Source organism: Oryctolagus cuniculus, chromosome 2 (assembly GCF_051225735.1).
Source record: "Oryctolagus cuniculus isolate XC-2025 breed Fujian yellow rabbit chromosome 2, ASM5122573v1, whole genome shotgun sequence".
Taxonomy (NCBI): Eukaryota; Metazoa; Chordata; class Mammalia; order Lagomorpha; family Leporidae; genus Oryctolagus; species Oryctolagus cuniculus.
In genome coordinates, this window is record NC_142868.1 from 931137 (window position 1) to 954051 (window position 22915).

General features: G+C 67.5%; 3 protein-coding genes across 3 annotated transcripts in view; 2 read left to right on the plus strand and 1 right to left on the minus strand.

Moving 5' to 3' along the window:
- The first annotated feature begins 2895 nt into the window (after nt 1-2895).
- Nucleotides 2896-5738, plus strand: NICOL1 (NELL2 interacting cell ontogeny regulator 1). Its single transcript, XM_051836719.3, has 4 exons — nt 2896-3046; nt 3331-3484; nt 3601-3689; nt 4568-5738. The coding sequence occupies exons 2-4, from the start codon at nt 3358-3360 to the stop codon at nt 4631-4633; spliced, it is 282 nt and encodes a 93-aa protein (XP_051692679.1). The 5' UTR covers nt 2896-3046; nt 3331-3357; the 3' UTR covers nt 4634-5738.
- Nucleotides 5739-8584: 2846 nt separating this feature from the next.
- Nucleotides 8585-14910, plus strand: ASPNAT (aspartate N-acetyltransferase). The gene is made up of 3 exons (XM_051836724.3): nt 8585-9748; nt 10726-10890; nt 12834-14910. The coding sequence occupies exons 1-3, from the start codon at nt 9382-9384 to the stop codon at nt 13199-13201; spliced, it is 900 nt and encodes a 299-aa protein (XP_051692684.1). The 5' UTR covers nt 8585-9381; the 3' UTR covers nt 13202-14910.
- Nucleotides 14911-18218: 3308 nt separating this feature from the next.
- POLN (DNA polymerase nu) overlaps nt 18219-22915 on the minus strand; it is a 192512-nt gene continuing 187815 nt past the window's right edge. Inside the window, exons 19-21 of the mRNA XM_089324955.1 lie at nt 21285-21352; nt 19277-19338; nt 18219-18617 (exon numbers count right to left, since the gene is read on the minus strand). Of these exons, the coding sequence (XP_089181081.1) occupies nt 18522-18617; nt 19277-19338; nt 21285-21352 (226 nt within the window). The 3' untranslated portion in view covers nt 18219-18521. The remainder of the gene's footprint in view (nt 18618-19276; nt 19339-21284; nt 21353-22915) is intronic.

Consider the following 22915-nt stretch of genomic DNA (forward strand, 5'->3'; position numbering starts at 1 on the left):
GGCCCGCACGGCCTCACCGTCCTGCTGCCTCCTTGCGCGGCGCTGCTCCGAGCGCTGGAAATCATGGGGGCAGCACGAATCCTCTCGGCCTGCAGAGTGGAGCTGCTTCTGCCGCTGTGGGAGCCCAGCTGGGTCCCTTATCGGGGGACGCGGGTAGCAGGACTCAGTCTCCACCCAGCGGTTGCACCAGCCAGGGCCGGGCTGTGTGGGTGCGGGCGCCCAGCCCTGCCTCACCCCTGGCCTCCCGTGAGCGCCTGTCACTCGCGAACCTGAACTTGCAGGGAGTTGACTGCGGCCTTGAGTTTGTGTGTCGGCGTCTTTCTCCAGTCTTGGAGACACCGAGCCACAGTCTCTCCGAGTGCGGCCGAGGGCCATCGGCTCCTCCCTCCCCACAGCCAAAGGGACGACGGACGGACAGAGCTGCTAACCTCGGCCTCACCCCTCCAATGCTTGCGTGGCCGGGCGGGGCAGAGAAGCCCGGAGCCGCGTGTGGTAGGGGCTCAGGGACCAGGGCGCGGCCTCCTGTTCTCCAGGTCGGAAGGAAGCTGGATCAGCAGCAGGGGGCGCTGGCGGGACCTGAACCCAGGCCCCAGTCACACTCGGGTTAGGCCTCCTTACAGGACCCAACGGCAACTGCCAATTTCTCTTCCTTTTTTTTTTTTTTTAGGGATTTCACCTTTTTGTTCTCAACGGGGGCGGGCACTTTGCTGACCTCTGTCCCAGCTCAGGGACGCGCCTCACCTGCGCCCAGCGTGCACGGAGCCCTGTGAACTGGGCTCCATATTCCCACTTGGCTAGTTTTCAGTTTCCTTTTCAAAATGCTTTACTTCCACTGTATTTGAAAGATAGATACAGAGACGGAGAGAGAGGGAGGGAGAGAGAGAGAGGGAGAGAGAGGAAGAGAGAGAGAGAGGGAGAGGGAGAGAGAGAGGGAGAGGGAGGGAGAGAGGGAGAGAGGGAGGGAAAGGGAGAGAGAGGGAGGGAAAGGGAGAGAGAGGGAGGGAGAGAGGGAGGGAGGGAGAGAGGGAGGGAGAGAGGAAGAGAGAGGGAGAGAGAGGAAGGGAGAGAGAGGGAGAGGGAGAGAGAGGGAGAGATGGAGGGGGAGAGAGGAAGAGAGGGTGAGAGAGAGAAAGGGAGAGAGGGAGGGGGAGAGAGGGAGAGAGGGAGGGAGGGAGAGAGGGAGGGAGAGAGAGGGAGGGAGAGAGGGAGAGAGGGAGGGAGGGAGGGAGAGAGAGAGGGAGAGAGGGAGGGAAAGGGAGAGAGAGGGAGGGAGAGAGGGAGGGAGGGAGAGAGGGAGAGAGAGAGGGAGAGAGGGAGGGAGGGAGAGAGAGGGAGGGAGGGAGAGAGGGAGGGAGAGAGGGAGGCAGAGAGAGGGAGGGAGAGAGGGAGAGAGGGAGGGAGGGAGAGAGAGGGAGGGAGAGAGAGAGAGGGAGAGAGGAAGAGAGAGAGGGAGAGAGAGGAAGGGAGAGAGAGGGAGAGGGAGAGAGAGGGAGAGATGGAGAGAGGGAGGGAGAGAGGGAGAGAGGGAGGGAGGGAGAGAGAGGGAGGGAGAGAGAGGGAGGGAGAGAGGGAGAGAGGGAGGGAGGGAGAGAGAGGGAGGGAGAGAGAGAGAGGGAGAGAGGAAGAGAGAGAGGGAGAGAGAGGAAGGGAGAGAGAGGGAGAGAGAGGGAGAGATGGAGAGAGGGAGGGAGAGAGGGAGAGAGGGAGGGAGGGAGGGAGAGAGGGAGGGGGAGGGAGAGAGAGGGGGAGGGGCATAGAGAGGGAGAGAGAGAGGGAGATAGGAAGAGATCGAGCGAGAGAGGGAGGGAGAGAGATATTGTCCATCCCCTGGTCACCCCCCAGACGCCCGCAGCAGCTGGGTGTGGATCTGAAGCCGAGAGCCAGGAGCTCCATCCGGGTCTCCCGAGTGGGCGGCAGGGATTCAAGCACCTGCAGGAAGCGGGATCACGCGTGGGGCTGCCGGGACTCCAACCGGGCACTCCCAGGAGGTGATTTAACAGCTGCCCCAAGCCCCTGCCCAGCAGGTGCCCTCTTAAAAAAATAGTTGGGGGAGGGGGGGTCTCCTTGACAGCAGAGAGGCGGATGGGGTCCGAGTGCCCCGCGCTGCCCACGAACGGGCCCTGAGGACGTGCTGAGTGACAGCAGCTGGTCACCAAGGGACGAGCACGCTAAGGTCCCCTTCGGTGAGGCGCCAGAGCTGGAGCGCTGGGGACAGAAAGCCGGCGTTGAGCGGGCCACGGAGGCGGCCGTGGCGCACAGCCGCGTGGCCGGCCGCGGCCACTGTACCGCACCACCTGCCCGAAGCCCGTGCACCTGCGGGGTCTGGACCAGGCGGAGCTGGCGGCGTCCAGGGGACAAGGACAAGGGGCGGAGGGGACGCGGAAGGCGGGGCCGCCCAGCAGCGCCCGGATGCGGGCGTCGCAGGGAACGCGGGCGCGGGGCGCCCAAGCTCGGTTTCGCCTGCGTGTGACGGCCACGCGCCCGCCTGCTGCCACAGCGACCTGCGCCGTCGGGCCGGGCGGGGTGCGGCAGGCCCGAGCGAGGGGCGCACGCGAGGCCGGCGCCGTCCTCCGGGGCGCGTCGCGAGTCCCCGCAGCGCCCCGTCCCTCCCACAGGGCGACCCCCGGGTAACCCAGCCAGGGGGCAGACGCGGCCGGGGCTCCGGGCCCCACGCGGGAGGAGAGAGACGCAGGCGCGGGCGCAGCGAGGGCGCCCCGGGCCCGAGCGCACGGCCCCGGGGAGGGGGCTCCCTGGGCACCGAGCAGGTGGGTGGGCTCCCTCGCCTCGCCCCGCTGTCCCAGGCCGGGGACGGAGGCTGCGCGTCTGTAACCACCGCCGCCTCCACGCAGCGCTCTGGGATCCGCCGCTCCAGGGAGAGCCTGCGGGGACCCCAACGCGACTGTCCCTTTAAGCCGCGGCCCGCACAGCCTCGGGTTTCCATGACGACGCCGAGGGGTGGTGGGGGGACCCAGGCGGGGCGCATGCGCGACACGCAGACCGTCCTCGGAGTCGCCCGCGCCGCCAGTCGCGGGATCCCTGAACCGCGGTAGGGGCAGGGTGGGGCGGGGCTGCGGGGTGGGGTTCTCGGGGCTCGGGGACGGGCTGGGTGGGGGGCGGTGGGTCCGTCGTGCCCGGGGTCGGCGGGCAGGCGGGGGTTCCGCAGGCCCGGGGGTGGGCCCAGCGAGGTCGCCGGGCGGGACAGGGCTGCGCGGGGCCAGGGCCTGGGGCGGTGGCGGCCGCCGGCCGCGACGGGGGCCGGGGCGGGGAGCCGAGGCCGCGGGCTGCGGGAGGCCCGGGGCCGGCGCCGCTGACCCCGCGCGCCCTCCGCAGGGCGGCCCCGGGCTCCCTCCGCCGGCCATGGCCTCCCCGCCCGCCTGCCGCGCCCCGAGGCCGCCGCCGCTGCTGCTGCTGCTGCTGGGCGTCGCGCTGCTGGGCGCCGGGGCGCGCGCCGAGCCCGCCGCCGGGAGCGCCGTCCCCGCGCAGAGTAGGTGCCGGGCGCGGCCCCGGGCCTTTGTCCCCGGGACGGTGGGCGGGCTGGGGCCCCTCGGGCGGGGCCGGGCCGGGCCGCCGCTCCCTCCCCCTGACCCGCGCCCCCCGCAGGCCGCCCGTGCGTCGACTGCCACGCGTTCGAGTTCATGCAGCGCGCCCTGCAGGACCTGCGCAAGACGGCCTACAGCCTGGACGCGCGGGTGAGCCCTGCGGGCCCGGGAGCCCCGCGAGTCGCCGTGGGGGTGCCGGCCTGGGCTGCACCTGCGGCCGCCGAGCACCCGGAATGGACGCAGTCGCCCGGGAGGGTCTGCTCGGGCGGGGGCGGGAGGAACAGCCCAGGGCCAGAGCTTGTCCGGAGGGCGGGGACGGCGGCGACAGGGACTCGCGCTCCTACCAGAAAGAGGGAGAACGGAGGTGGGAAGAAGGGGAGACCCCGGCGGGTCCCACGCCTGGAGGAGCGGCCCCTTTTTGTCCCTGGGGAGGGGGGGTTAAGGCCTCCTGAGAGCAGCTGTCAGGAGTGATCTGGTGGGAAGAAGTGGAATGGGAGGCGGGACCCAGCGCAGGTGGGGGGGGGGCATCGAGGGAAGGGGGCGTTCCTGGCAGCCGTGTCCACTCCAGGCATGCAGTGTCCACCCCAGGTGGGTTGTGTCCATGCCAGGCAGGTCGTGTCCACCCCAAGCAGGCCATGTCCACCCCGATCAGGCAGTGTCTACCCCAGGCAGGTTGCATCCATCCCAGAAGGCAGTGTCCATGCCAGGCAGGCCGTGTCCACCCTGGGCAGGCTGTGTCCATCCTTGGCTGGCCGTGTCCACCCAAGGCAGGCCATGTCCACCCTGGGCAGGCTGCGTCCACCCCAGGCAGGCTGTGTCCACCCCTGGCGGGCTGTGTCCACCCCAGGCAGGCCATGTCCACCCCGGGCAGGCTGCGTCCACCCCAGGCAGGCTGTGTCCACCCCTGGCGGGCCGTGTCCACCCCAGGCAGGCCATGTCCACCCTGGGCAGGCCGTGTCCACCCCAGGTAGGCTGCGTCCACCCCTGGCGGGCCGTGTCCACCCTCATGGCCTCTTGTTGCTTTGCAGACAGACACCCTCCTGCTGCAGGCTGAACGCCGGGCCCTGTGCGCCTGCTGGCCCTCGGGGCGCTGACCACCCGGGGCCAGCTCTGCTCCCTGCCAATAACCACCACCAGCATTCCCGGTCCCGCCTCCCTGCTCCAGGCCTCCGCTGTGCCGCTGTGTCCCTGGGAGCTCCCGGCTGGGCCCTCCAGGGCCTTGCTGTCAGCCTGCCACACCCCGGGGCGCTCCCTGGCCTGCCTTGCCCTGAGGCTGGGCATGGAGACAGGCTCGTCCGCGATGGGGGCTGGGGCTGGGGGCTCCTGGGAGGCTGAGCTGGTGGGAGGGGGGAGGGGATGAGGGGAGCTAGCAGGGGTCCATTTTCACAGCCACGCCCCCGTGCACCTGCCAGGGGTCTCCACGCAGAGCAGTCACCTCCCCTTGGTTCATTCTGTAAATATTTTAGTAAAATTAGAGGCTTTTATCAAAGCAGTGTGTGCTTATTGACAGGCAGTCCAGGGGCGCAGGGGGGCGTGGAGGGAGTGAGTGCCCCTCCCTGCAGGCGGGACACTGCCCTGGCGCCACGGGGCGCACCTGCACCGCCGTCCCAGGAAGGTGCCCGGGCCTTCACCCGCTCATTCCACCGCGGCAGGGCCCGTGGTCCTCACTGTTACCTGTCTGGGCAGGGCCCCTCAGGCCAGGTCCTCCGTGCACACACACTGCTCCCTCGGCAGCCCCGCCATGGTGGGGAGGATCCCTGCGGCCCCAGGAGCAGGCCAGCGAGGGACCCCGTGGGGACGGAGGCCGCCAGGCCGGGGGTTCCTGGCCTGGGCGATGCCAGCGGGGTGCAGGGGAGGCCATCGGCTGAGGCTTCTCTGGCCAGACTGTTGTGTGCCCTGGGCCAGGCATCCTCCGTCCGCCTGTGCGCCGGTGTGCGTGGTCTGTAGCCTTGACCCCATGCAACCCTTGGGGCTCCTCACTATAAAAGGTGGGGGATGGGGCAAAGCTGCTCCACCTCCCATCCAGCTTCCTGCTGAGGCCTGGGAAAAGCAGAGACCACCAGTGCTTGGGCCCCTGCCCCCTCCCAGGCTCCCGGCCCGCCATGGGGGGAGTGAGCCGGCGGGTGGAAGATTCTCTCTCCCTTTCTCTGTAACTGACCTCCAAATAAATAAATCTTACAATAAAAAAGATGGGGTACAGCCGGGCGCTCGTTGGAGAGACTTATCTGGGGTGTGGAGGAGGGCCGGAGCCAGGCCGGAGGGCCATCCAGGAAGCTGCTGCTGGCCCCGTCCTGAGGGCACTCGGGGACCCTGGCAGCCGGGCAGGGGGCTGGAGGACACGGCCTGCTCAGCGCCTCGGGAGCGTGGCCTGACATCTAACCAGGACGCTCTGGCTGCCGCCGAAGTGACCGACGAGCTGGAGTGGCCACGGGCTGAGGGCAGCTGCATTCCAGCTGTGTGTGGAAACAGCAGGGTTCAAGGGAGGGCAGGGAAGCGTGGGCAGAGTGGGGTTGGTCAGAGTTCCAGGGCACCTGGCCGGGCGGGGACAGCCGTGAGGCCAGGGGAGCTCCCTGGGGACAGGCGAGATGGGGGACCTCGGGGCAGGCCGCAGCCTGAAGACCTTGAGTCCCTGCCCCTCACGTGGGGGACCCGGATGCGGCTCCTGGCTCCAGCCTGCCCCGCCCTGGCTGTCGCAGGCATCTGGGGAGTGAACCAGCAGATGGAAGGCCTCTCTCTCTCTCTCTCTCTCTCTCTCTCTCTCTCTCTCTCTCATTCTGCCCTTCCAGTGAATAAGTAAATCCTTTTTCAGACATGCAAGCGTCTATACTGTGCTGGGTAAACAGGGACTCAGGCCGGAGTAGCCATTCCCTTCTGGGTCGGCTTGTTCTCCTGGACTTCCTGTTTGCCTTATTCGCCCCTCCCCCATTGCCCGCCCTTATCGCACTGTCCTCCTGGCCACAGGTCATCCTCGTGGTCTCCAGTAGCCCCCACCCCATGCTCCGGGCAAGCCCAAGCCTCCGGGCGTCCCCACCCTTCCCCAGACCTCAGCACGTTTCCAAGTGGCCTCGCAGGGAGTGTGGGACATGGACTTCCTGAAGACAGACTGCCCGCAGGGCCGCGGGCCCCGCCCAGGCTGCCCCCTTGACCTCCACTCCCTGCCTCAAGCACTTGGCCCTGGGAGACGCCACCCCCACCTCTGCTCACTGCCAGCCGCTCCGCAGAGCCCCAGGAGGCTGGCACAGCCGGGTGCCCACGGGGAGGGGGGGCGGCGGGCTGCAGGTGCCTCGGGTGCCCCCCCCCCGCCCGCTCGGGCCTCCGCCTGGGGGAGATCTGGTGCTGCTTCCTCACTCCTCTGTTGGGGAACGTTGGGCTGCGTGTTCCCAGTTTTTCTTCTATGTGGGGGTGGTCGTTCAGGGTGGATGGCCTGAGACAGCTTCTACCTCCAGGACAAGGGCCAGGCCCCCTTCACTTCTGAGCCTCGTGCTCGGGCCCCACGACCGCCCCCCCAACACGGTGGGTTAGGAAACATCCTGGTTTGAGCCCCCCTGCCTCCCGGTGCTCAGAGGCCTGGGCAGGGGTCCCAGTCTGCACTCTCACTGCTCACTCTGGGAACCCCCAAGCGGAGGCAGCAGGCGCTCCCAGGTGAGTACCATGGGGCGGGGAACCCAGAGTGGGCAGGGCCCGGGGAGGACAGCCTGGGCCGTGCAGAGCCCCCACGAAGCAGGTGCTGGCAGTGACCCGGGCTGACCCGGTGCCGTGCTCCGTGCTCATCCGCTGGCTGCCAGCCCCGCCTTCCCCTTGGGGCAGAGAGGTGGGCTCCAGCCCCGCCCCCACCCGGTCTCCAAGGCCCCCGGTGGCTGTCCCTGGGCTCCAGCCCCGCCCCTTCCCAGAGACTGTCGGGGTGGGAGGTGGGGAGGGTCACAGGGCTCACCAGGGCTGTCGGGGGCTGTGGGCTGGAAGGAGGGACCCTGCACTGGCAGGCTGAGGGGAGCCAGAGCCCAGGTCCCTGGCACAGAGCAGGCGTGGGTTCCGACTGGGGGTGGCCTGAGGCTGGCATGTGGCTCTGCAAGGGGCCGCACCGCTTTGCTGAGGGCACACGAGGCCTTGAGGTCCCGGATGCCCAAGTCTGGGTCAAGGGCCAGACACTGCTCAGGAGCTCCCGCCGGTAGTGGGCCTGGCCCCGCAGACCCCCCACCCGGCACGTTAGCCCCCGTGTGTCCCCGGAACCCCCTTTCCGCCTGCACCCCGTGTGAGCTGTCGGCTACGGCGCCCTTTGCGCGCAGTCCACCTGGCGGACCTTGCGAAGCCGCTGCAGCTGGCCAGAGGCCTCGGCCGGCGCCAGGCACCGGCGCACCTCTCGCTGGACAGACCAGCGAGACTCTCCGATTGCGCCTGCAGCTCCAGGAAGGTGACGGAGGAAGCCCAGCCGTGTCCCTGCGGCGTTCCGGCGACACTGGCGCGGGGCTTGGCTGTCCCGCCGCCCGGGGGCCGGGGCCCTCCGTTGTGGACCGATTCCGCTTCCCGCTCCCTCGAAATCCCTTCGGGTGGGCCGCGCCCCTGCCGGCCCCTGCGTGACCTTAGCGCCCCTCTGAGCCCGCTCCACCGCCCAACGCAGGCCGAGGGTCTTGCCCCAACCTTGCAGGGGGTGGGGAACTCTCCCACCCTCCCTGTGAGTGACGCGGGCTGCGGGTGCAGGGCGGCTGGGTCTGTAACGCACCGGGGAGGGGTCTGCGACCACCTGCCCCGCCTTAGCCCCCTCCCCTCTCACCCCCGCCCCAGCCCGTATCTTCTGTGAGTCTCACGGGAGGACGTGGCTCTACGCAGAGAGCCCCCTGCGCAGAGAGCCCCCTGCACCTGCACCGAGCCCATGGGGCGCATGCGCCGACCGCGGAGGGCTGGGGCCCGGCCGGGAGGGGTCCTGCAGGCCTTGCGCCCCCGGAGCCGCTGCGGGAAGCTGGGGCTGGGGTGTGTTGGGGGTTGGGAGGAGGGTCGCTGTGCTGCGCCGAGACGCGCCGGCTCCGGGCGGCGTGGGCGTCAGACCCAGCTCCGACCGCGCCCCCCGCCCCTGCAGCCCTTGCGATCCCAGCGGCGGGTTCCCGGGGAGCCGGCGGGCCCCCTCCGTGGCCTCCGCCGGGCGCCGCCTTCAGACAAAGGGCGGGAGACGGAGGCGGAGAGGCGGCCGTGACTGCGCTCGAGGACGCGGCGCGCTGCAGCACTGGCGGCCCGGCCGAGTCGGGCGCCCCCCGCACGCGCGCAGCGGCAGCGGCGCGGGGTGCAGGGGGCGGGGCGGGAAGCACCCATCACGCGCTCCCCGTCCCGGCCCTGCCCCGAGCCCCACGGAGCGTCCCGCGCCCAGGACCCCTGGCCACGCCGCCGCCAGCTCCGCCGCGCGCGCGCTCGTCCTCCGGCAATTCCCGTGGCCCGGACGCCCTGTCGCGGCCCGGATACCCGCGCCGCCCGGCCGCGGCGCAGCGCCGAAGTGTGCCATCGGGCGGGCGCGGGGGCGGCGTCTGCTCCCAGCCCCGAGATCACATGGTGACCCTCGGCAGCCAATGCAGTGGACGCTAGGACCCTGCGGGACCCCGGGCGCCGCGACTGCACCGGCGCCGCTGCATTATAAATACTTCTCCAAAATGCGGCGCAGCTCCCTGCGCGCGCCCCGGCCGCCCGCCGCCTCCGCCCCGCGCCCCTGAGCCGCCGCCGCCGCCGCCGCCGCCGCCGCCACCGCCGCCGCCGCCGCCGCCGCCGCCGCGGGTCCGAGGGCGCCGCGCCCTTGCCCTGGGCCCGGCTGTGCCCGCCGCGCCTGGCCCGCGTCCCCGCGCTGCGCCGCCCGGCCGGGTGCATGCATTGTGGGCCTCCCGACATGGTCTGCGAGACGAAGATCGTGGCCGCCGAGGATCATGAGGCGCTGCCGGGGGCCAGGAAGGACGCGTTGCTCGCCGCCGCCGGCGCCATGTGGCCCCCGCTGCCCGCTGCCCCCGGGCCGGCCGCCGCGCCCCCACCTGCCCCGGGCGCCCAGCCCCGCGGCCGGGCGGGGGGCGCGGGGCCGCCGGAGGGGCGCGGCGTGTGCATCCGCGAGTTCCGCGCCGCGGAGCAGGAGGCTGCGCGCCGCATCTTCTACGACGGCATCTTGGAGCGCATCCCCAACACGGCCTTCCGCGGCCTGCGGCAGCACCCGCGCACGCAGCTGCTCTACGCCCTGCTAGCGGGTCAGTGCGCGGCGGGGGCGCGGGCCGGCTGCGCTGCGGACCCCACCTCGGAGCCCGGCTGGGGGCCCGGCGGGGAGGAGGCGGACACGCACCCGCGCGCCCTCCCGCTCGCTGCGGCGGCGGGGCCGGCCCGGGCTCCTAGCCAAGGCGCGCTGGGCCGGGGCGTGGGAACGAGCGCAGGCCAGGGGGCAGGGTCCGCGGGCTGGAGGAGGACGGGCGCCCCGGCGTCCCCGCCGCACGTCCCCGGCCGGGGGCGTCCCGCGTGGGGGTGGGGAAGGCAGCGCGCTGCGGAGCCCCGCGCCCGGCGTGCGACTATATATATAATCTGCGGGCGGGGGAGGCCGCTTCTGCCGCTCCCGGTGCTAATTTATGGAGGGGAATGACAGCAACTCCGCGGGGTGCCGGGGAGGGCTCTCCCATTTTACGGACGAGGAGCTGGAGTCGGGGGTGGGGGTGGGGAGGCCATGCGGATCTCCCAAGGTCACCCAGCAGCGGCGACTCAGCCCGGGAGCGTCGGCCGCCTCCGCAGCCGGATGCGGCCGCCAGCAGTGGCGGGTCGCTTCGGGCCTGTCCTCGCTCCCCGAGGCTGGCTCAGGGTGCGATCGGACGGGGTCCTAGCGGATCCCGGGGACCCCCTCCCCCCCAAGCCGGAGGAGCCCTGTGAGGCCTGGCAGGGGCCGCTGCTTGTCTTTGCTCCAGGCCCAAGCGAGTGGGTAAGGCCGAGGGCAAAGCTCCCCTACGGGCTGGGGGCTACGAGGGAGGCGGCCGGAGCTGCGTGGCGGAGGCCGGGCGGTTTGGGAGGCCTGCGACCTCCGCCCCAGGCTCCCAGCGCAGCGCACGTACTGGGCGGGAAGTTTGAGCGTGGGGAGAAGTGGAAACCCGCGTGTGAAGCGACCCCGCGCTCCTGCGCCGGGAGGGAGCCGTCTTGGCCTCCCTCACCCCGCGCGGCCGCTCACCCGCGCCCCTCCTGCCCGCAGCGCTCTGCTTCGCCGTGACCCGCTCGCTGGTGCTGACGTGCCTCGTGCCGGCCGGGCTGCTGGCCCTGCGCTATTACTACAGCCGCAAGGTGATCCTGGCCTACCTCGAGTGCGCGCTGCACACAGACATGGCTGACATAGAGCAGTACTACATGAAGCCGCCGGGTGAGTCCGGGGTGGGGGAGTTGCCAGTCTCCTCGCCCCTCCCTGCCCTCCTTCCAGCGAGGCCCCCAGACCCCGGGGCAGGGCCAGGCAGGGTGAGAGACCCCTGGCCAATGGTGGGAGCTTGAGCGGCTGGCCCCACTTTGGCTGCAGGATACCTTTCCCGGCGCCCTCTGGAGAGGGTGGGGCCTTTCCAGGCTCCCCTTGGTCCTGGCTGGTGTGCCTTGTTGGTTCCTGGGACGTGGCCGGAGGGGCCTGGACGGCAGCACAGGACCTGGGAGGCGTCAGAGGACACTCGAGGGCAGGATGCTGGGTGGGGGGGGGGGCAGATAGGGGGCCTGGTCTTGTCTCAGTGGCCCCAGCCGCCTGGGGTGGGAGGGACTGGGAGCTAGGTCCAGAGGGGCACCGGGGGCTGCGTGGGTCCTGGGAGGCCTCTTGGGCCGTGGTCTCTTCTGTGCCGGCCCCTGTGGGCTAAGGGAGACAGGCTGGCTGGTTAGGATCCAGCTGGAGGTCAGTCTGTGTGTGAAGAGCGCCGGCTCTGGCACTGCTGGCGGTCGTGCCCGCTGGCTGCAGCCTAGCGGTCCCGTCCTGGGCCCCTGCTCCCACTCAGCTGGCCTCGGCCGCCCTCTTGGAACCTCTCCAAGTCCAAACAAGGCATCTGATCCGCCCCCCTGCAGCCCTGGCCTCTCTTCTGCAGGAGCGGGACCGCCGGGGGCTAAGCCGAGTGTGGTGTAAGGGGGCTCGGACGTGTGGCATGAGGCCCCTGCCCAGGGCTCTGCTTTCTTTGGGTGTACGAGGGAAGTGGGGGCTCTTGCCTGCCCCTCTGTGACACCTGGTGGGTGTGCAGGAAGACCTCCTGGGCCGAGGCTGGATTTGGGAGCTCCGTGCACATGGGGAAAGTGAGAGGCGGGGGTGAGGCACACAGTGCCGCGCAGCGCCAGCCAGGGTTCTGATCCTCCAGGACTGTCCTGACCTGTGCTGTGTCCTCAGGGCCCCAGGGCAGCGGGCAGGCGAGTGGTTCTGGCCTGGGACCCCCACTGGAGATGCAGGTAGAGAGGAGAGCTGGGCACAGGGGCCCTGGCTGGGCAGACGCTGGGGGCTCCCCTGCACTGTTTGTGGGTTGGCATCTACTCACCCAGGCTGCTTCCTCTCCCTGCTGTGGAAGGTGGGTGCTCAGGGACAGTGGCACCTCTGAGCCACATCCCAGGGCTCGGGACTGACCCTGAATGAGAAGGGAGGCTCTCCCCCCGGGCAGTGGGCTGGGGTGGGGGTGGGGGATGGAGTGTGGTCAGAGGGACACAGCCTCGGGGTATGGGAGTGGCACAGGTGGGGACACGTGGGCCTGGCTTATGGCAGACACCACCTGGCCTTTGGAGAGGTCTCTGAGGGTCACCTCCACCTTTAGCCCCCAGAGGTGCCGCAGGCTATCCCCGTGGCCTGTGCCCTGCTGGCCTCTCCCCCAGCCCCAGGCTCCCCTTCCTGGGGAGTGAGGCTGAGACTGGGCCATGCTGTGTGGCACCAGGCTCACTCCCCGGGAGAGGGGGATTGGTGGTGCCTGTGGCCATCCCCGGTCCCCACTGGGTTTATGAAGTGTTCTCACTGAAGGGCTGCTTCTAGGTACTCCCTTAGGGCCCTGCCTCGAAGCACTGGGCGGCTGGGAGCAGAGCCCGTGCAGCCAGCCGAGGGGCAGGGGCAGGGGCAGGGCCCGGTGCTGGGTTCCGGGGAGGGGCAGGGCCAGGTCTCGGAGAGCAGGCAGGCTAGGTGCTCTGCTCAGTGTCTGCAGGAGCCAGGTAACCCTGCCCAGCCCGCATCACGGCCTCCCACCCAGCTGCAGCAGAGCTGCAGGTGGGCCCGGCCCAGTGTCGGGCTGGAGCGGGCGGCCCGAGGGCAGGGGCTCTCCCTGGCTTTCCTGGCCAGGTGTCGCTGACCGCCCTCTCCCCCCGCAGGCTCCTGCTTCTGGGTGGCTGTGCTGGACGGCAACGTGGTGGGCATTGTGGCCGCACGGGCCCACGAGGAGGACAACACGGTGGAGCTGCTGCGCATGTCCGTGGACGCGCGCTTCCGCGGCAAGGGCATCGCCAAGGCGCTGGGCCGGAAGGTGCTGGAGTTCGCCGTGGTGCAGAACTACTCCGCGGTGGTGTTGGGCACGACGGCTGTCAAGGTGGCCGCCCACAAGCTCTACGAGTCCCTGGGCTTCAGACACATGGGCGCGAGTGACCGCTACGTGCTGCCTGGCATGACCCTCTCGCTGGCCGAGCGCCTCTTCTTCCAGGTCCGCTACCACCGCTACCGTCTGCAGCTGCGTGAGGAGTGACCACTGCCGCTTGCCCACCCGCCACCCAGCCGCCCCCGTCCGCCTGTGCCCGCCTGCCCGCCGCCCGGCGCGGCCCTGCTTCCAGACGCTCACCTTGGCGTGTGTGTCGGGTCTCCCTTTTTCAACATCACGCAGTATCTGGCTGGTTCTCGGGGGCGCCGGGCTGTTGCTCACCTGTGACACGTTGGTGGGGGTGGGTGGTTCGCAGCCACGGCCCCCTACCTTCCCCAGGCTTGTCACGCCTCGAAGAGCCGCGTTGTGGATCCCCTTGACGCCCGCCGCCGTCGTGGAGGGCCCAGCCTTGCCCACCGAGCACAGAACCTCTGTGACGAAGCCTCGAGGAGCAGACCCCTGGCCCTCGGCCAGGCTACGGCTCAGCCGACAGCGCCCAGAAGTGTGGCCTGCTGGGCTGGCTGGCTGTGGGCCCTGCTTTGCTCTGTGCATGCTGACGATGTGGCCTGGCTGCAGCATGCCGCGTGCCCACAGCATCCTGCCCTGCTGTCTTGCCCAGACTGGACCCCGGGACCATGGCTGGTGAGCACCCCTGCCCCAGCCTGAGCCGGCCTCCGGAGGGCCTGCTGTGCAGGGGCTCGGGCCACCCCCACCGCCCGGCTCCATCCTCTCCTGCTTTGCTTTGACGTCATCTCACTTCTTCCCGTTTAGTCTGCCCTCTCCTGCCTGGGCTTGGCTGACTGGTGTCTTGCCCGGGCGTGGTTTCCATAGCATCCTGTAGCACAGCGTGGTGGGGGCCCTGCGGTGAAGGGACACCCCTCCCCCACACCTGCTAGATCAGGTGGCCTCTCCCATGCGTTCCCAGGACCTTGTGCCCGCTGCCGGGTTTGCCCTGTGATCTTGCTAGCCCGGGCCACCGCCACAACGTGGAGCCACAGCTTCTCCCAGCCTGACACCAACCCGTTTCTACTAAGTTATTAGACAGAATAGCACTCTGCATGACACTAATCTTGGGACAAAAGGGTAGTTTGTACCTTGAGACACTTGTGTGGTGCTAGAATGTGCACTGCGTCTGGCCCAGCTCGATGGGGTGGGTGGAGGGTTTCAGAATCCAGAGGGAGGCCCTGATGCAGCCTGGTTTCCCGCCCAAGAGCATTCCTGGCTCGGGAGGACCCTCCCTTCCCAGCCCCCCCCTCCCGGCAGTCCTGCAGCCCGAGGGGGGGCAGGAGGGGGAAGGGCAGGGCTGGATGTCCCACTGTGGCCAGCTCAGGGCTGGCTGTGTTCCCTGGTGTCTCCTTCCCAAGGTGGAAGGGAGTGGTAGCTGGCAGCACCTGTGTGTCCAGCTGAGCCTGGGTCTGGCCTGCATGGCGGGAGGGGCATACACTTCCACCTGGACCCCATGGTGTGCGGCCTGGGGGAGGGGAGAGGCAAGCAGGGTGGCCACGGAGCTGGGTTCCGGGCATCAAGGGACACGTGCTGGCCCGTGGAGGGACGTTCAGCGCGTAGTGACTTCATGGAACAAGCCCAGCTTCCCTGTTGGCAGTGGAGGTGTCTATGGAATACTGTACAGACCCCACACCCCCACTGTACAGACCCCGCGCCCCTACCTTCCCTCCTGGTGGCGCCCGGTCCCTGCTGTGGGAGGGGAGTTTTGTAGACTGTACAGAAATCGGCCCCCTATTTTCTTGCAGCTCTCAGATTTTGTTAACTGGGATTATACAGACAGACGTAAAGTGTTTTAGCAAAATGGAAACAAACAGTTGTGCCTTTTTCCTCTTTGTCTGGTTTCGGCTCCAGGCTGGTCTTGGTGTGGGTGCACTGAGGCGGCTCGCGGGGCAGGAGGGCGAGGCAGGGCTGAGCAGGAGCCGCGGACGCCGGCTGCCTTCTCTGACCCACGTCTTTGGAGCCCACAGTCCCTGGGTGTGTCGGTGGGGAGGGGTCCTGGGAGCCCATTGAGGCTGGGCAGGGCCCTGGGGCCAGGTGCACCCTTGGTACTGACTTGGGGTGGGCCCCTGGCAGAGCCCGCAGAGGGCCCGGGGTGGAGGCGTGTCCCTCCCTGTTCTGCCTGTGGGGACCTCTCCCTGCTGCACGGCCGCTTGGCCGTTCTGTGCGGCTCCTTGGTTGCTGCCAGGATTTGGCGGAGACGCGGGAGGAGGTGGCAGGGTAAGCATGAGCCCAGGACCTGCTGCCAGGCCCCTGCAGTGGGCAGAGGCACCTGTGCCACACCAGGCCAGTGCGCGGCTCCGCAGGCCCCCACGTCCACCAGGGCAGAGCTGGGCCTGTCCTGGCCTGCCCCTCCCTGCGGCCCCAGAGCTCACTGCTCTGCACGTGTGCACTGACTTGAATTCTATGTAGAAATCCTGACATTACTTCTACCTCCGTGAGGCCTCCAGGGGTCCCGCTGTCCTGTGTCCCGAGCAGCCTCTCCCGAGCTGGCTGCTCCTGGGTCCCTTCTCCACCCCACCCCTCAGTTTGGCCTACAGAGACCCAGGGGAAGCCAGCTTGTGGCCTACACTGTGCTCAGGGGTCTGGGACTCCCAGGATTTCTGCTGTTTGTTTGAGGCCTCTGTTTTTGGAGTGGGGAGGGTGGAAGGTGGGAGGGGGGGTCCCAGAATGTCAGCATTCCATGAGCCTGCAGCACGCACCTGACCGGCAGCTGTAGGTCACCACGGGCCTGGTGTGTGGCTGCTGAACCATCCCTGGCTTCTCCCCCTGCCCTGAGGGGGTTGGCCTCAGGTGAGGCCCCTTGGGAAGGGCCAGGGTGGGGGGGGCGCCCCAGTGTGGAAGGGCTAAGCGCCCACAGCCCCACAACACCTCGCTGCTGCGTAGCCTCATTCCCCACGGGCAGACAGCGGACAGTGAGCAGACAGTGGGTGCTGGGTGACCCCCACCCTGCTCTGGTGTCCTTCAGAGGAGGGGCAGGAATCCACAGGCCCTAGAGGGGATGTCACCTTCCTGAGGGGGACTTCTGGACAGTGCTGTGCTAAGGAAGCCCCCTAGACCACAAGGGCCTGATCTGGCCCCTGGGAGGCACACTGTTCCTGTCACTTGCCTGCCTGCGTGGTGTGGCCCTGAGCCCAGGCCCTCACTGGAGCCATTTCCAGGGCTGAGCCTGTGGCCAGGGGCCTGGGAGCTTGGATTTCTGGGCTTGGCTGGTTTGTGGGACTACCTGGAAGCCGAAGCTGGCCCCTCAGCCATGGGGTGCCAGGCTGGCTGTCCGGTCCCCAAGCCACTGCTGTCCCCATCTGGAGGAGTGTCGTTGCCATCTCCTATCCTAGCTGCTGGCTCACGACTGCTGGAAGCTGCTTCGGTGAGTCCATGGTGGCCACTGGCCATCCTCCTGTGCTGGTGGCTCCTGGCGGATGCTTCTGGGGTGTCAGTTCTAGCTGGGCGTGGGGCAGCCCTGGAATATGTTTGCCTCTTGATGCTGCCGCCGCTGTTTCCAGTCGTGGGTGGCGTCTGCTGCCAGGCAGGCAGCATGGCCCGGAGCACCCTGAGCTCGGGGTACAGGAGGACACAGCCTGCATACCATGGTTGGAGGAATTTTTTTAAAACAGCAATAATTAGCCATTTTAAAGATGGAGTGTACCTGCGAATATGAGCGTGTGTGTGTGAATGTACACGTGCATGTGTGAGAGTGTCAGCGTGTAGGTGCACACGTGTGCACCACATACCTGTGAGCATATATGTATCTGTCAGCCTGTGCGTGTGTGTGCACGTGTGTGGCAGGGAAGGGAGCAAGTGGGAAGGGCCTCCTCTTGATCTGGGCAGGGAAGGGCAAGCAGCAGGGGTCCGGTGGGGGCCCTGGCGGTGTCCGCTCCCTCCTGTGCCCAGCCCGCGTGGGCCACAGCAGGGCGGTCCATGTAGCACCTGGTCTTGCTCACGGCCGTGCATCTCTGCTGGGCAGGGCTCTAGGAGCCAGGTGAGCCTCTGCCTGGCCCTGGCTCTCTGTCTCTCTCCCTCTGGGCCCAGGAGCCGGGCAGGGTTGCTGGAGACTACACAGGCGGGACACCTGGGCTTCCGACAGGCGTGTGGCCAGGCTGGGCGCGTCCCTGGGTGAGCGTGGGTCTCGCCTGCTGTGGTTTGTTCCTGAAATTCCTGTGAGCCCACGAAGGGGGCAGGGCTGTCCTGAGACCCCGGGAGGTGCCAAAAATGCCGCCAGGCTCCTGGGGCACAAGCCAAGTTCCCGAGGTGGCGGGCTGGGGGGCCGGGGTGGGTGTGTGCCCCTTCTCCTGCACGGCCCCCAATGCTGCTGTTTTTCAATAAAACTGGAGTTGAAGGAACCTGGCTGTGTGCTTTCTGGAAGTGCCTCTTCTGGGCCGGGTCGGGCTGGCATTCTGGGGTCCCCAGGCAGAGACGGGGCTCAAGCCTGCGGGTGCTCCCTGAATGAAGGCCGTGCAGAGCTGTGCCCGGAGTGGGGTGGGCCCAGAGAGGAGGGGGCTGGGCTGGTGGGTCTAGGAGGCGGGTGCCAGGGCTCTGCCCGTTGGCTCACAGGGTCCAGGATCTTCCGGAGCCACTCCCTGAGGGCTCTGCTGCCCTCAGCGCCTGTGCTGTGGTCCTGGACTCATCCTGGACAACGAAGAAAGCTGCCCCCCCCCATCCTCGCTGCCCTGGGGGGTGGCAGCCAGGTTCTCTGTTCTGTCCTCCAGGCTTGGGGCCTCGGTGCTGGGGTCTGCTACAGGGCTAGGCTGGGTGCTCCTGAGGTGCTGGTCCCTTCGAGGACTCCTGGTCATCCTAGGCTCTGGAAGCCTGGGTTTGGAATATGAGGCCAGTGATGGGGCTTGCCGGCAGTCTGTGTTCTCTGGGACCCATCATGGGGCTGGCTGCACGTGGGCCCGCTGGGAAGACGACACACACCCTTCTGGGCCATGCTGAGGCTGAGACAGCAGGGATGGCAGCTTGAGCTTCAGGCTGCTGGCGGCACCTCAGCACTTGCCCAGTGGTGAGCGGCTGCCGAGCTACGGAGAGTTCACCCACCTCCACCCTGGGGTCCACGGGAGAGCTGCAGGTGAGTCATCGGGATTTGGGGCACAGGAAGAATCCACTCGGACAAGGAGGATGGCTTTGCATAATGCATTTACTCCAGGAGACGACCAGCCAGTCCTGGTCCTAAAGGGTTAACACGGTCTGTGCAAGTCTTGGAGCTGGTACAAGGTGCCCACTGGTGACCTTGGGGGAAGGCCACACAATGATGGGCCGGTGGAAACCAGTTCTCTCCTCCCACTGTTGCCTGGGGCTACACACAAAATGAAGGCGAAAAATGCAGGCACTGAGGGTGGGTGCTGAGGGGGCCCTGAGGGTGGGTGCTGAGGGGGCCCTGAGGGTGGGTGCTGAGGGGCCCTGGGCGGCCTGGCTGTTGCTGGGAGACTCAGTGCGGCGGGTTGAGCCCAGAGCTCACGGCCTCCTGCAGTGGTGCCAGATGTCCCCATGAGCGGCCGACACTCAGGCTCACCTTTAGGGGCACCTGTGGGCAGCAGCCAGAGGTGAACCCAGACCCAAGCCAGCTGTCAGCAGCCACCGCCCAGGCCCATATAGGTGTGGACAGGGCCCACAGTGCCTTGGCACACACTCCTCACACACACACACCCGGTAACAGGGCTGCTCCACATCTACCTCCCACCTGCCAGGCCGTGGTGCCAGCGAGTGGCCTTCACCGCTGGTCAGGCAAGGTGTCCTAGAGTGGGTAAGGTGTCCTGGGCCAACCTGTGCTGACCACCTCAGGGTGCTGGCCTGCAGTTGCTGGCTCTGAGTGGCACCAGGAGGTGGAAGAGCCCTCTCTCAGGGCCTGATCCGGAGTGGGCTCTGCCTAAGGCCCTGGATCAGACCTCCACAGCTCCCTCTGACAGGAAGGGAGGGGCTGGCCTGAGCCGCAGCCCTGCCTCCCGCAGGTGCCCCTACTGCTGAGCAGGTGCAGTGGGTTCCCGGGGCCGAGGACGCCCGGTGTGGCTTCTCACCAGGCCCACGACCACCCGGCGAGGGCTCCACAGCAGGGCTGGGTGCAGTCCTGGGCCCAGGGCGGCTCTCCTGTCCTTGGGGTGCCATCTCCTCTCCCACACTGGACGGCTCTGGCCATGGGTGTCAGAGCTGGGGGGCTGGGCAGGGTTGCGCGTCCCCACCCCGTACCTGCAGCTGAAGCTCCAGCGCTGGCACTTGCTGCAAGGATTCCATGGTCCCTCTGACGAGAGCTGGAACAGAAAACAGCAGCTGCAGCCTACCTGTGCTGAGACCCCCCCCCCCCCCCACTGTTTTCCTAGCCTGGGAACCAGAAATCTAGGACAGGAGAAACCCCAGGCCCACGTCCTCAAGCCCCCTGGTTGTGTCCTATGCCCGCATGGTCACTCAAACCAGCTCGTCTGGGGGCCTGGATCGCTACGCATGACCCCCCACGGCTGGTCCCATCTCCCACTGGCCGTGTCCACGGCCCAGAACACAGCCTGCCCTCCAGCCCTTCTTCCTGGCCTAGCTCACCTGTAGCTCTGTGCTGGCCACCGCCCCTCACCCCAGAACCCTAGTTCATCCCAGCTGGGACAACTGGGTGGGTGGAGGCAGGCGCCTCCCACTCTGTCCAGAAGGTCCTGGGGCTAGGAGGAGGGAGGTGGCCCAGGGCGGCCAGAGCCCTGTGGGGTCTGTGGTTGTGACTGGAGCCTGTGGGGGCAACTTCCTGGTGGGGAGGGATGGCCAGCCAGCTGCTTCTCTTATACTCCTCTGATAAGAACTAGTATTTCATTCTGCCCTTTTGTTATGTGACACTTGGATACAGAGGTTGTGACAGCAACCCCCAGCCAACCTTCCAGCCCCCTTGTCTTCCAGCCCCCTTGCTGCCAGCCCCCTTGTCTTCCAGCCCCCTTGCTGCCACCCCCCTTGCTGCCACCCCCGTGGGCCAGCAGCTCTCTGGGGAGCTGCAGGAGGGCTGGAGAGCCAGGGCACCATGCTGGCTGGGACCTGCTGGGTCTGCAGAGAAAGGGGCAATTAATGAATGGGAAACCCAAAGTAGCTACTGCCCAGAGAGGGGCTCTCTGCTGCTGGCCCACCCCAGCGCAGCAGGTCTGTGGCCAGTGGCAATGCTGGCATGGCCTGCACGCTCGCTGGTGGGTGTGTCCTACCACCCAGCCCTCAGAGGTCCTGCCTGGCACCTGGCTGCAGTGGGACACTGTGAACCCACAGGAACGAGGGGCACCTGGCCCCCAGCCGCCTGCCTCAGGATCCACCCAGAGAACAAGGGAGCTGGGGAGTTGCGCTTTCTCTTTCAGCTGGCAGCCGGGCACACAGGACAGCTTTGTCTTCAGGCCTATTTCCAAGCGGGCAGTCGGGCACGGTTTTCCAGTGGCCGAGCCCCGCTCCCGGAGGAGCCTGCTGGGCACATGCCAAGGATGGCGGCCTCACCCCTACTTGATGGGCACTCAATGCCCAAGGGTGGCCCAAGACTGGCACACACCTGCTCTGGAGCCCTTCCCGGCCCTTCCTGGGCGGGCTGCAGCTTCTGTTCCCACCTGCCTGCCCAGCCCCGGGCACAGGCCTTTGGGAGCTGCTGTGCCCACCGGTGAGGTCAGAACTGCAGCCTCTAAGAGGCCAGTGACTATGGTTTTGGGGGCCTGGCCCTTCTTAAGTGGGGCAGATAGCACCTGGCTTCCAAGAAGCCCTTGGGCTGGCAGGGGAGCAGGATGAGACCAGGCCAGAGGGTCCCAGAAACCACCAGCTCACCAAGAACACCTCCTGCCAGCTCCCAGCCAGCCTGGGCGGCCCCAGTCCCACTCCCCACTTAACAGAGCCTGTGCCCCCACCCCCAGCCAGCCTGGGCGGCCCCAGTCCCACTCCCCACTTAACAGAGCCCGTGCCCCCACGCCCAGCCAGCCTGGGCGGCCCCAGTCCCACTCCCCACTTAACAGAGCCCGTGCCCCCACCCCCAGCCATCGAGGTCGAGGCACGGCAGCTACAGTGGCAACTGCTCTAGATCACACGAGGCCCTCTGAGACACTGTCACACCATGGAGCCTGCCTGGCCTTTCAGGAGTCCCCAAGCCGGGCTGCCCCCCACCCCCGTCTGGGGAGGGGCTGAGAAGGGACAGACAGGGAGGCACTTCCTGGGCATCAAGGCTTCTTTGCTGAAAGGGTCCCTGTGCTGCCTTGCTCACCTGCAAACTCAGGGATCTGCGCGTCCTCCACCTCAAACAGCAGCTCATCGTGAATCTGGGCCACCAGCCTGCAAGGGAGGGCGGGAGTCGCCTGGGAGGCTGGGGCCTGCACATGGGGGGTGCGCGGTGGGCTCATCCTCTCAGGTTTCCTAGAAGGTGCCCAAGAGGATGTGGCTGGGTGGGGAGGGGCGAGGCAGCCTGGGGAGCGGGGAGAAAGGCCTACGAGGGGCTGGACAGCCCCTTCTCCGTCCCCACCCCAGGGAGCCTGGCGGAGGTTTGGGAAGGGCTTGCTGAGAGCACATGGAACGCGGGGAGCGCCTCAGGAGCTAGGGACAATTCCTCCCCTATCTGGAACGCCAGCTTAGAGAAAGGGGGTGGGAGGGGAAACCCTTCGTAACGTTTACTAATGGGGCTGGCGTGTGGCACAGCAAGCTGAGTGCTGCCTTGGACACCAGCATCCCACATGAGTGCTGATTCGAGTTCCAGCTGTTCCTCTTGTGACCCAGCTCCCCGCGCCCGCGCCCGCGCCCGGGGAAGCAGCGGAGGACGGCCCAAGTGCTTGGGCCTCTGCCATCCAAGTGCGAGACCCAGATGAAGCTCCTGGCTCCTGGTTTTGTCCTGTGCCAGCCCAGGCCGTTGTGGCCATCTGGGAAGTGAACCAGCAGACGGAAGATCCTTCTCTGTATCTCTTTCAAATAAATAAATAAGCCTTAAAAATTTTTACTTTTAAAGTCAAAGACATACATACTGAAAAAGAATCTGGAAAATATATGACAATTCAAAGCACAAAACACTGCTCTCCTCCCCCCAACCTACCACAGTGGGCATTTGGGGGACCTGGCCAGGAATGGACACTTCCTCTCGGCACTCAGTCTCTGAAGGACGGCTGCCCAGACAGCTGTGCCCAGCTGCAGCTCCCGGCCCAGGTCTGGGGAGAGATTGGGTGCTTTTTCCTGGGTTCCTGCCATGGGCTGTCTGCCCTGGACCTGTAAGCACCCTGCAGCCATTATCAGCAGTCCATCAGGAACCGCTGAGGCCTACCCCAGGGCTCAGTAGAGAGAGGAAGCACGGACAGGTGCTGGGCAGGGCTACAGATTCAAGCGGGGGCAGGCAGAGTGCTAGGGACATCTGAGTGACCAGCCCTGGGGGCTCCGTGCTGGCCACGCAGGACACGCCTCGCTGACTGTGCTGGCTTGTGGACACGCCTCACTCCCCTTAGAGTGGAGTGTTGGCTTATGCTGCCCAGGCAGATGCTGTCTCAGAATTCGGGTGGACGTGAGGCCCCTGCTGGGCTTCAGCTCCGGACCAGATGCCAGCCCCTCCGTGTAGGCTCAGGGGGACCATGTTGGGAGGACATCCACAGGGTGGACTCCAGGGCCTGTGGCCCAGCAGGAGGGACCAGGCCACGTAGGGGCCCATGTACTCTGCCCTTCGTGTGGTCTCAGCTCTTCTGTGGGCAGGGATCACGTCCTGTTCCGCCACCTCCGCTACCTGTCCAGGACAGGCTGCTCCTGGGAGCTGCGGCTGCACTCCCCGTGGTGGGGTCATGACATGAAACGGGCAGCAGAGGTTTCTGTGGCCTGCTCCAAATGTCTTCTCTCTCTCTGTGTCGGCCCCTTTGTGGTTGGGTG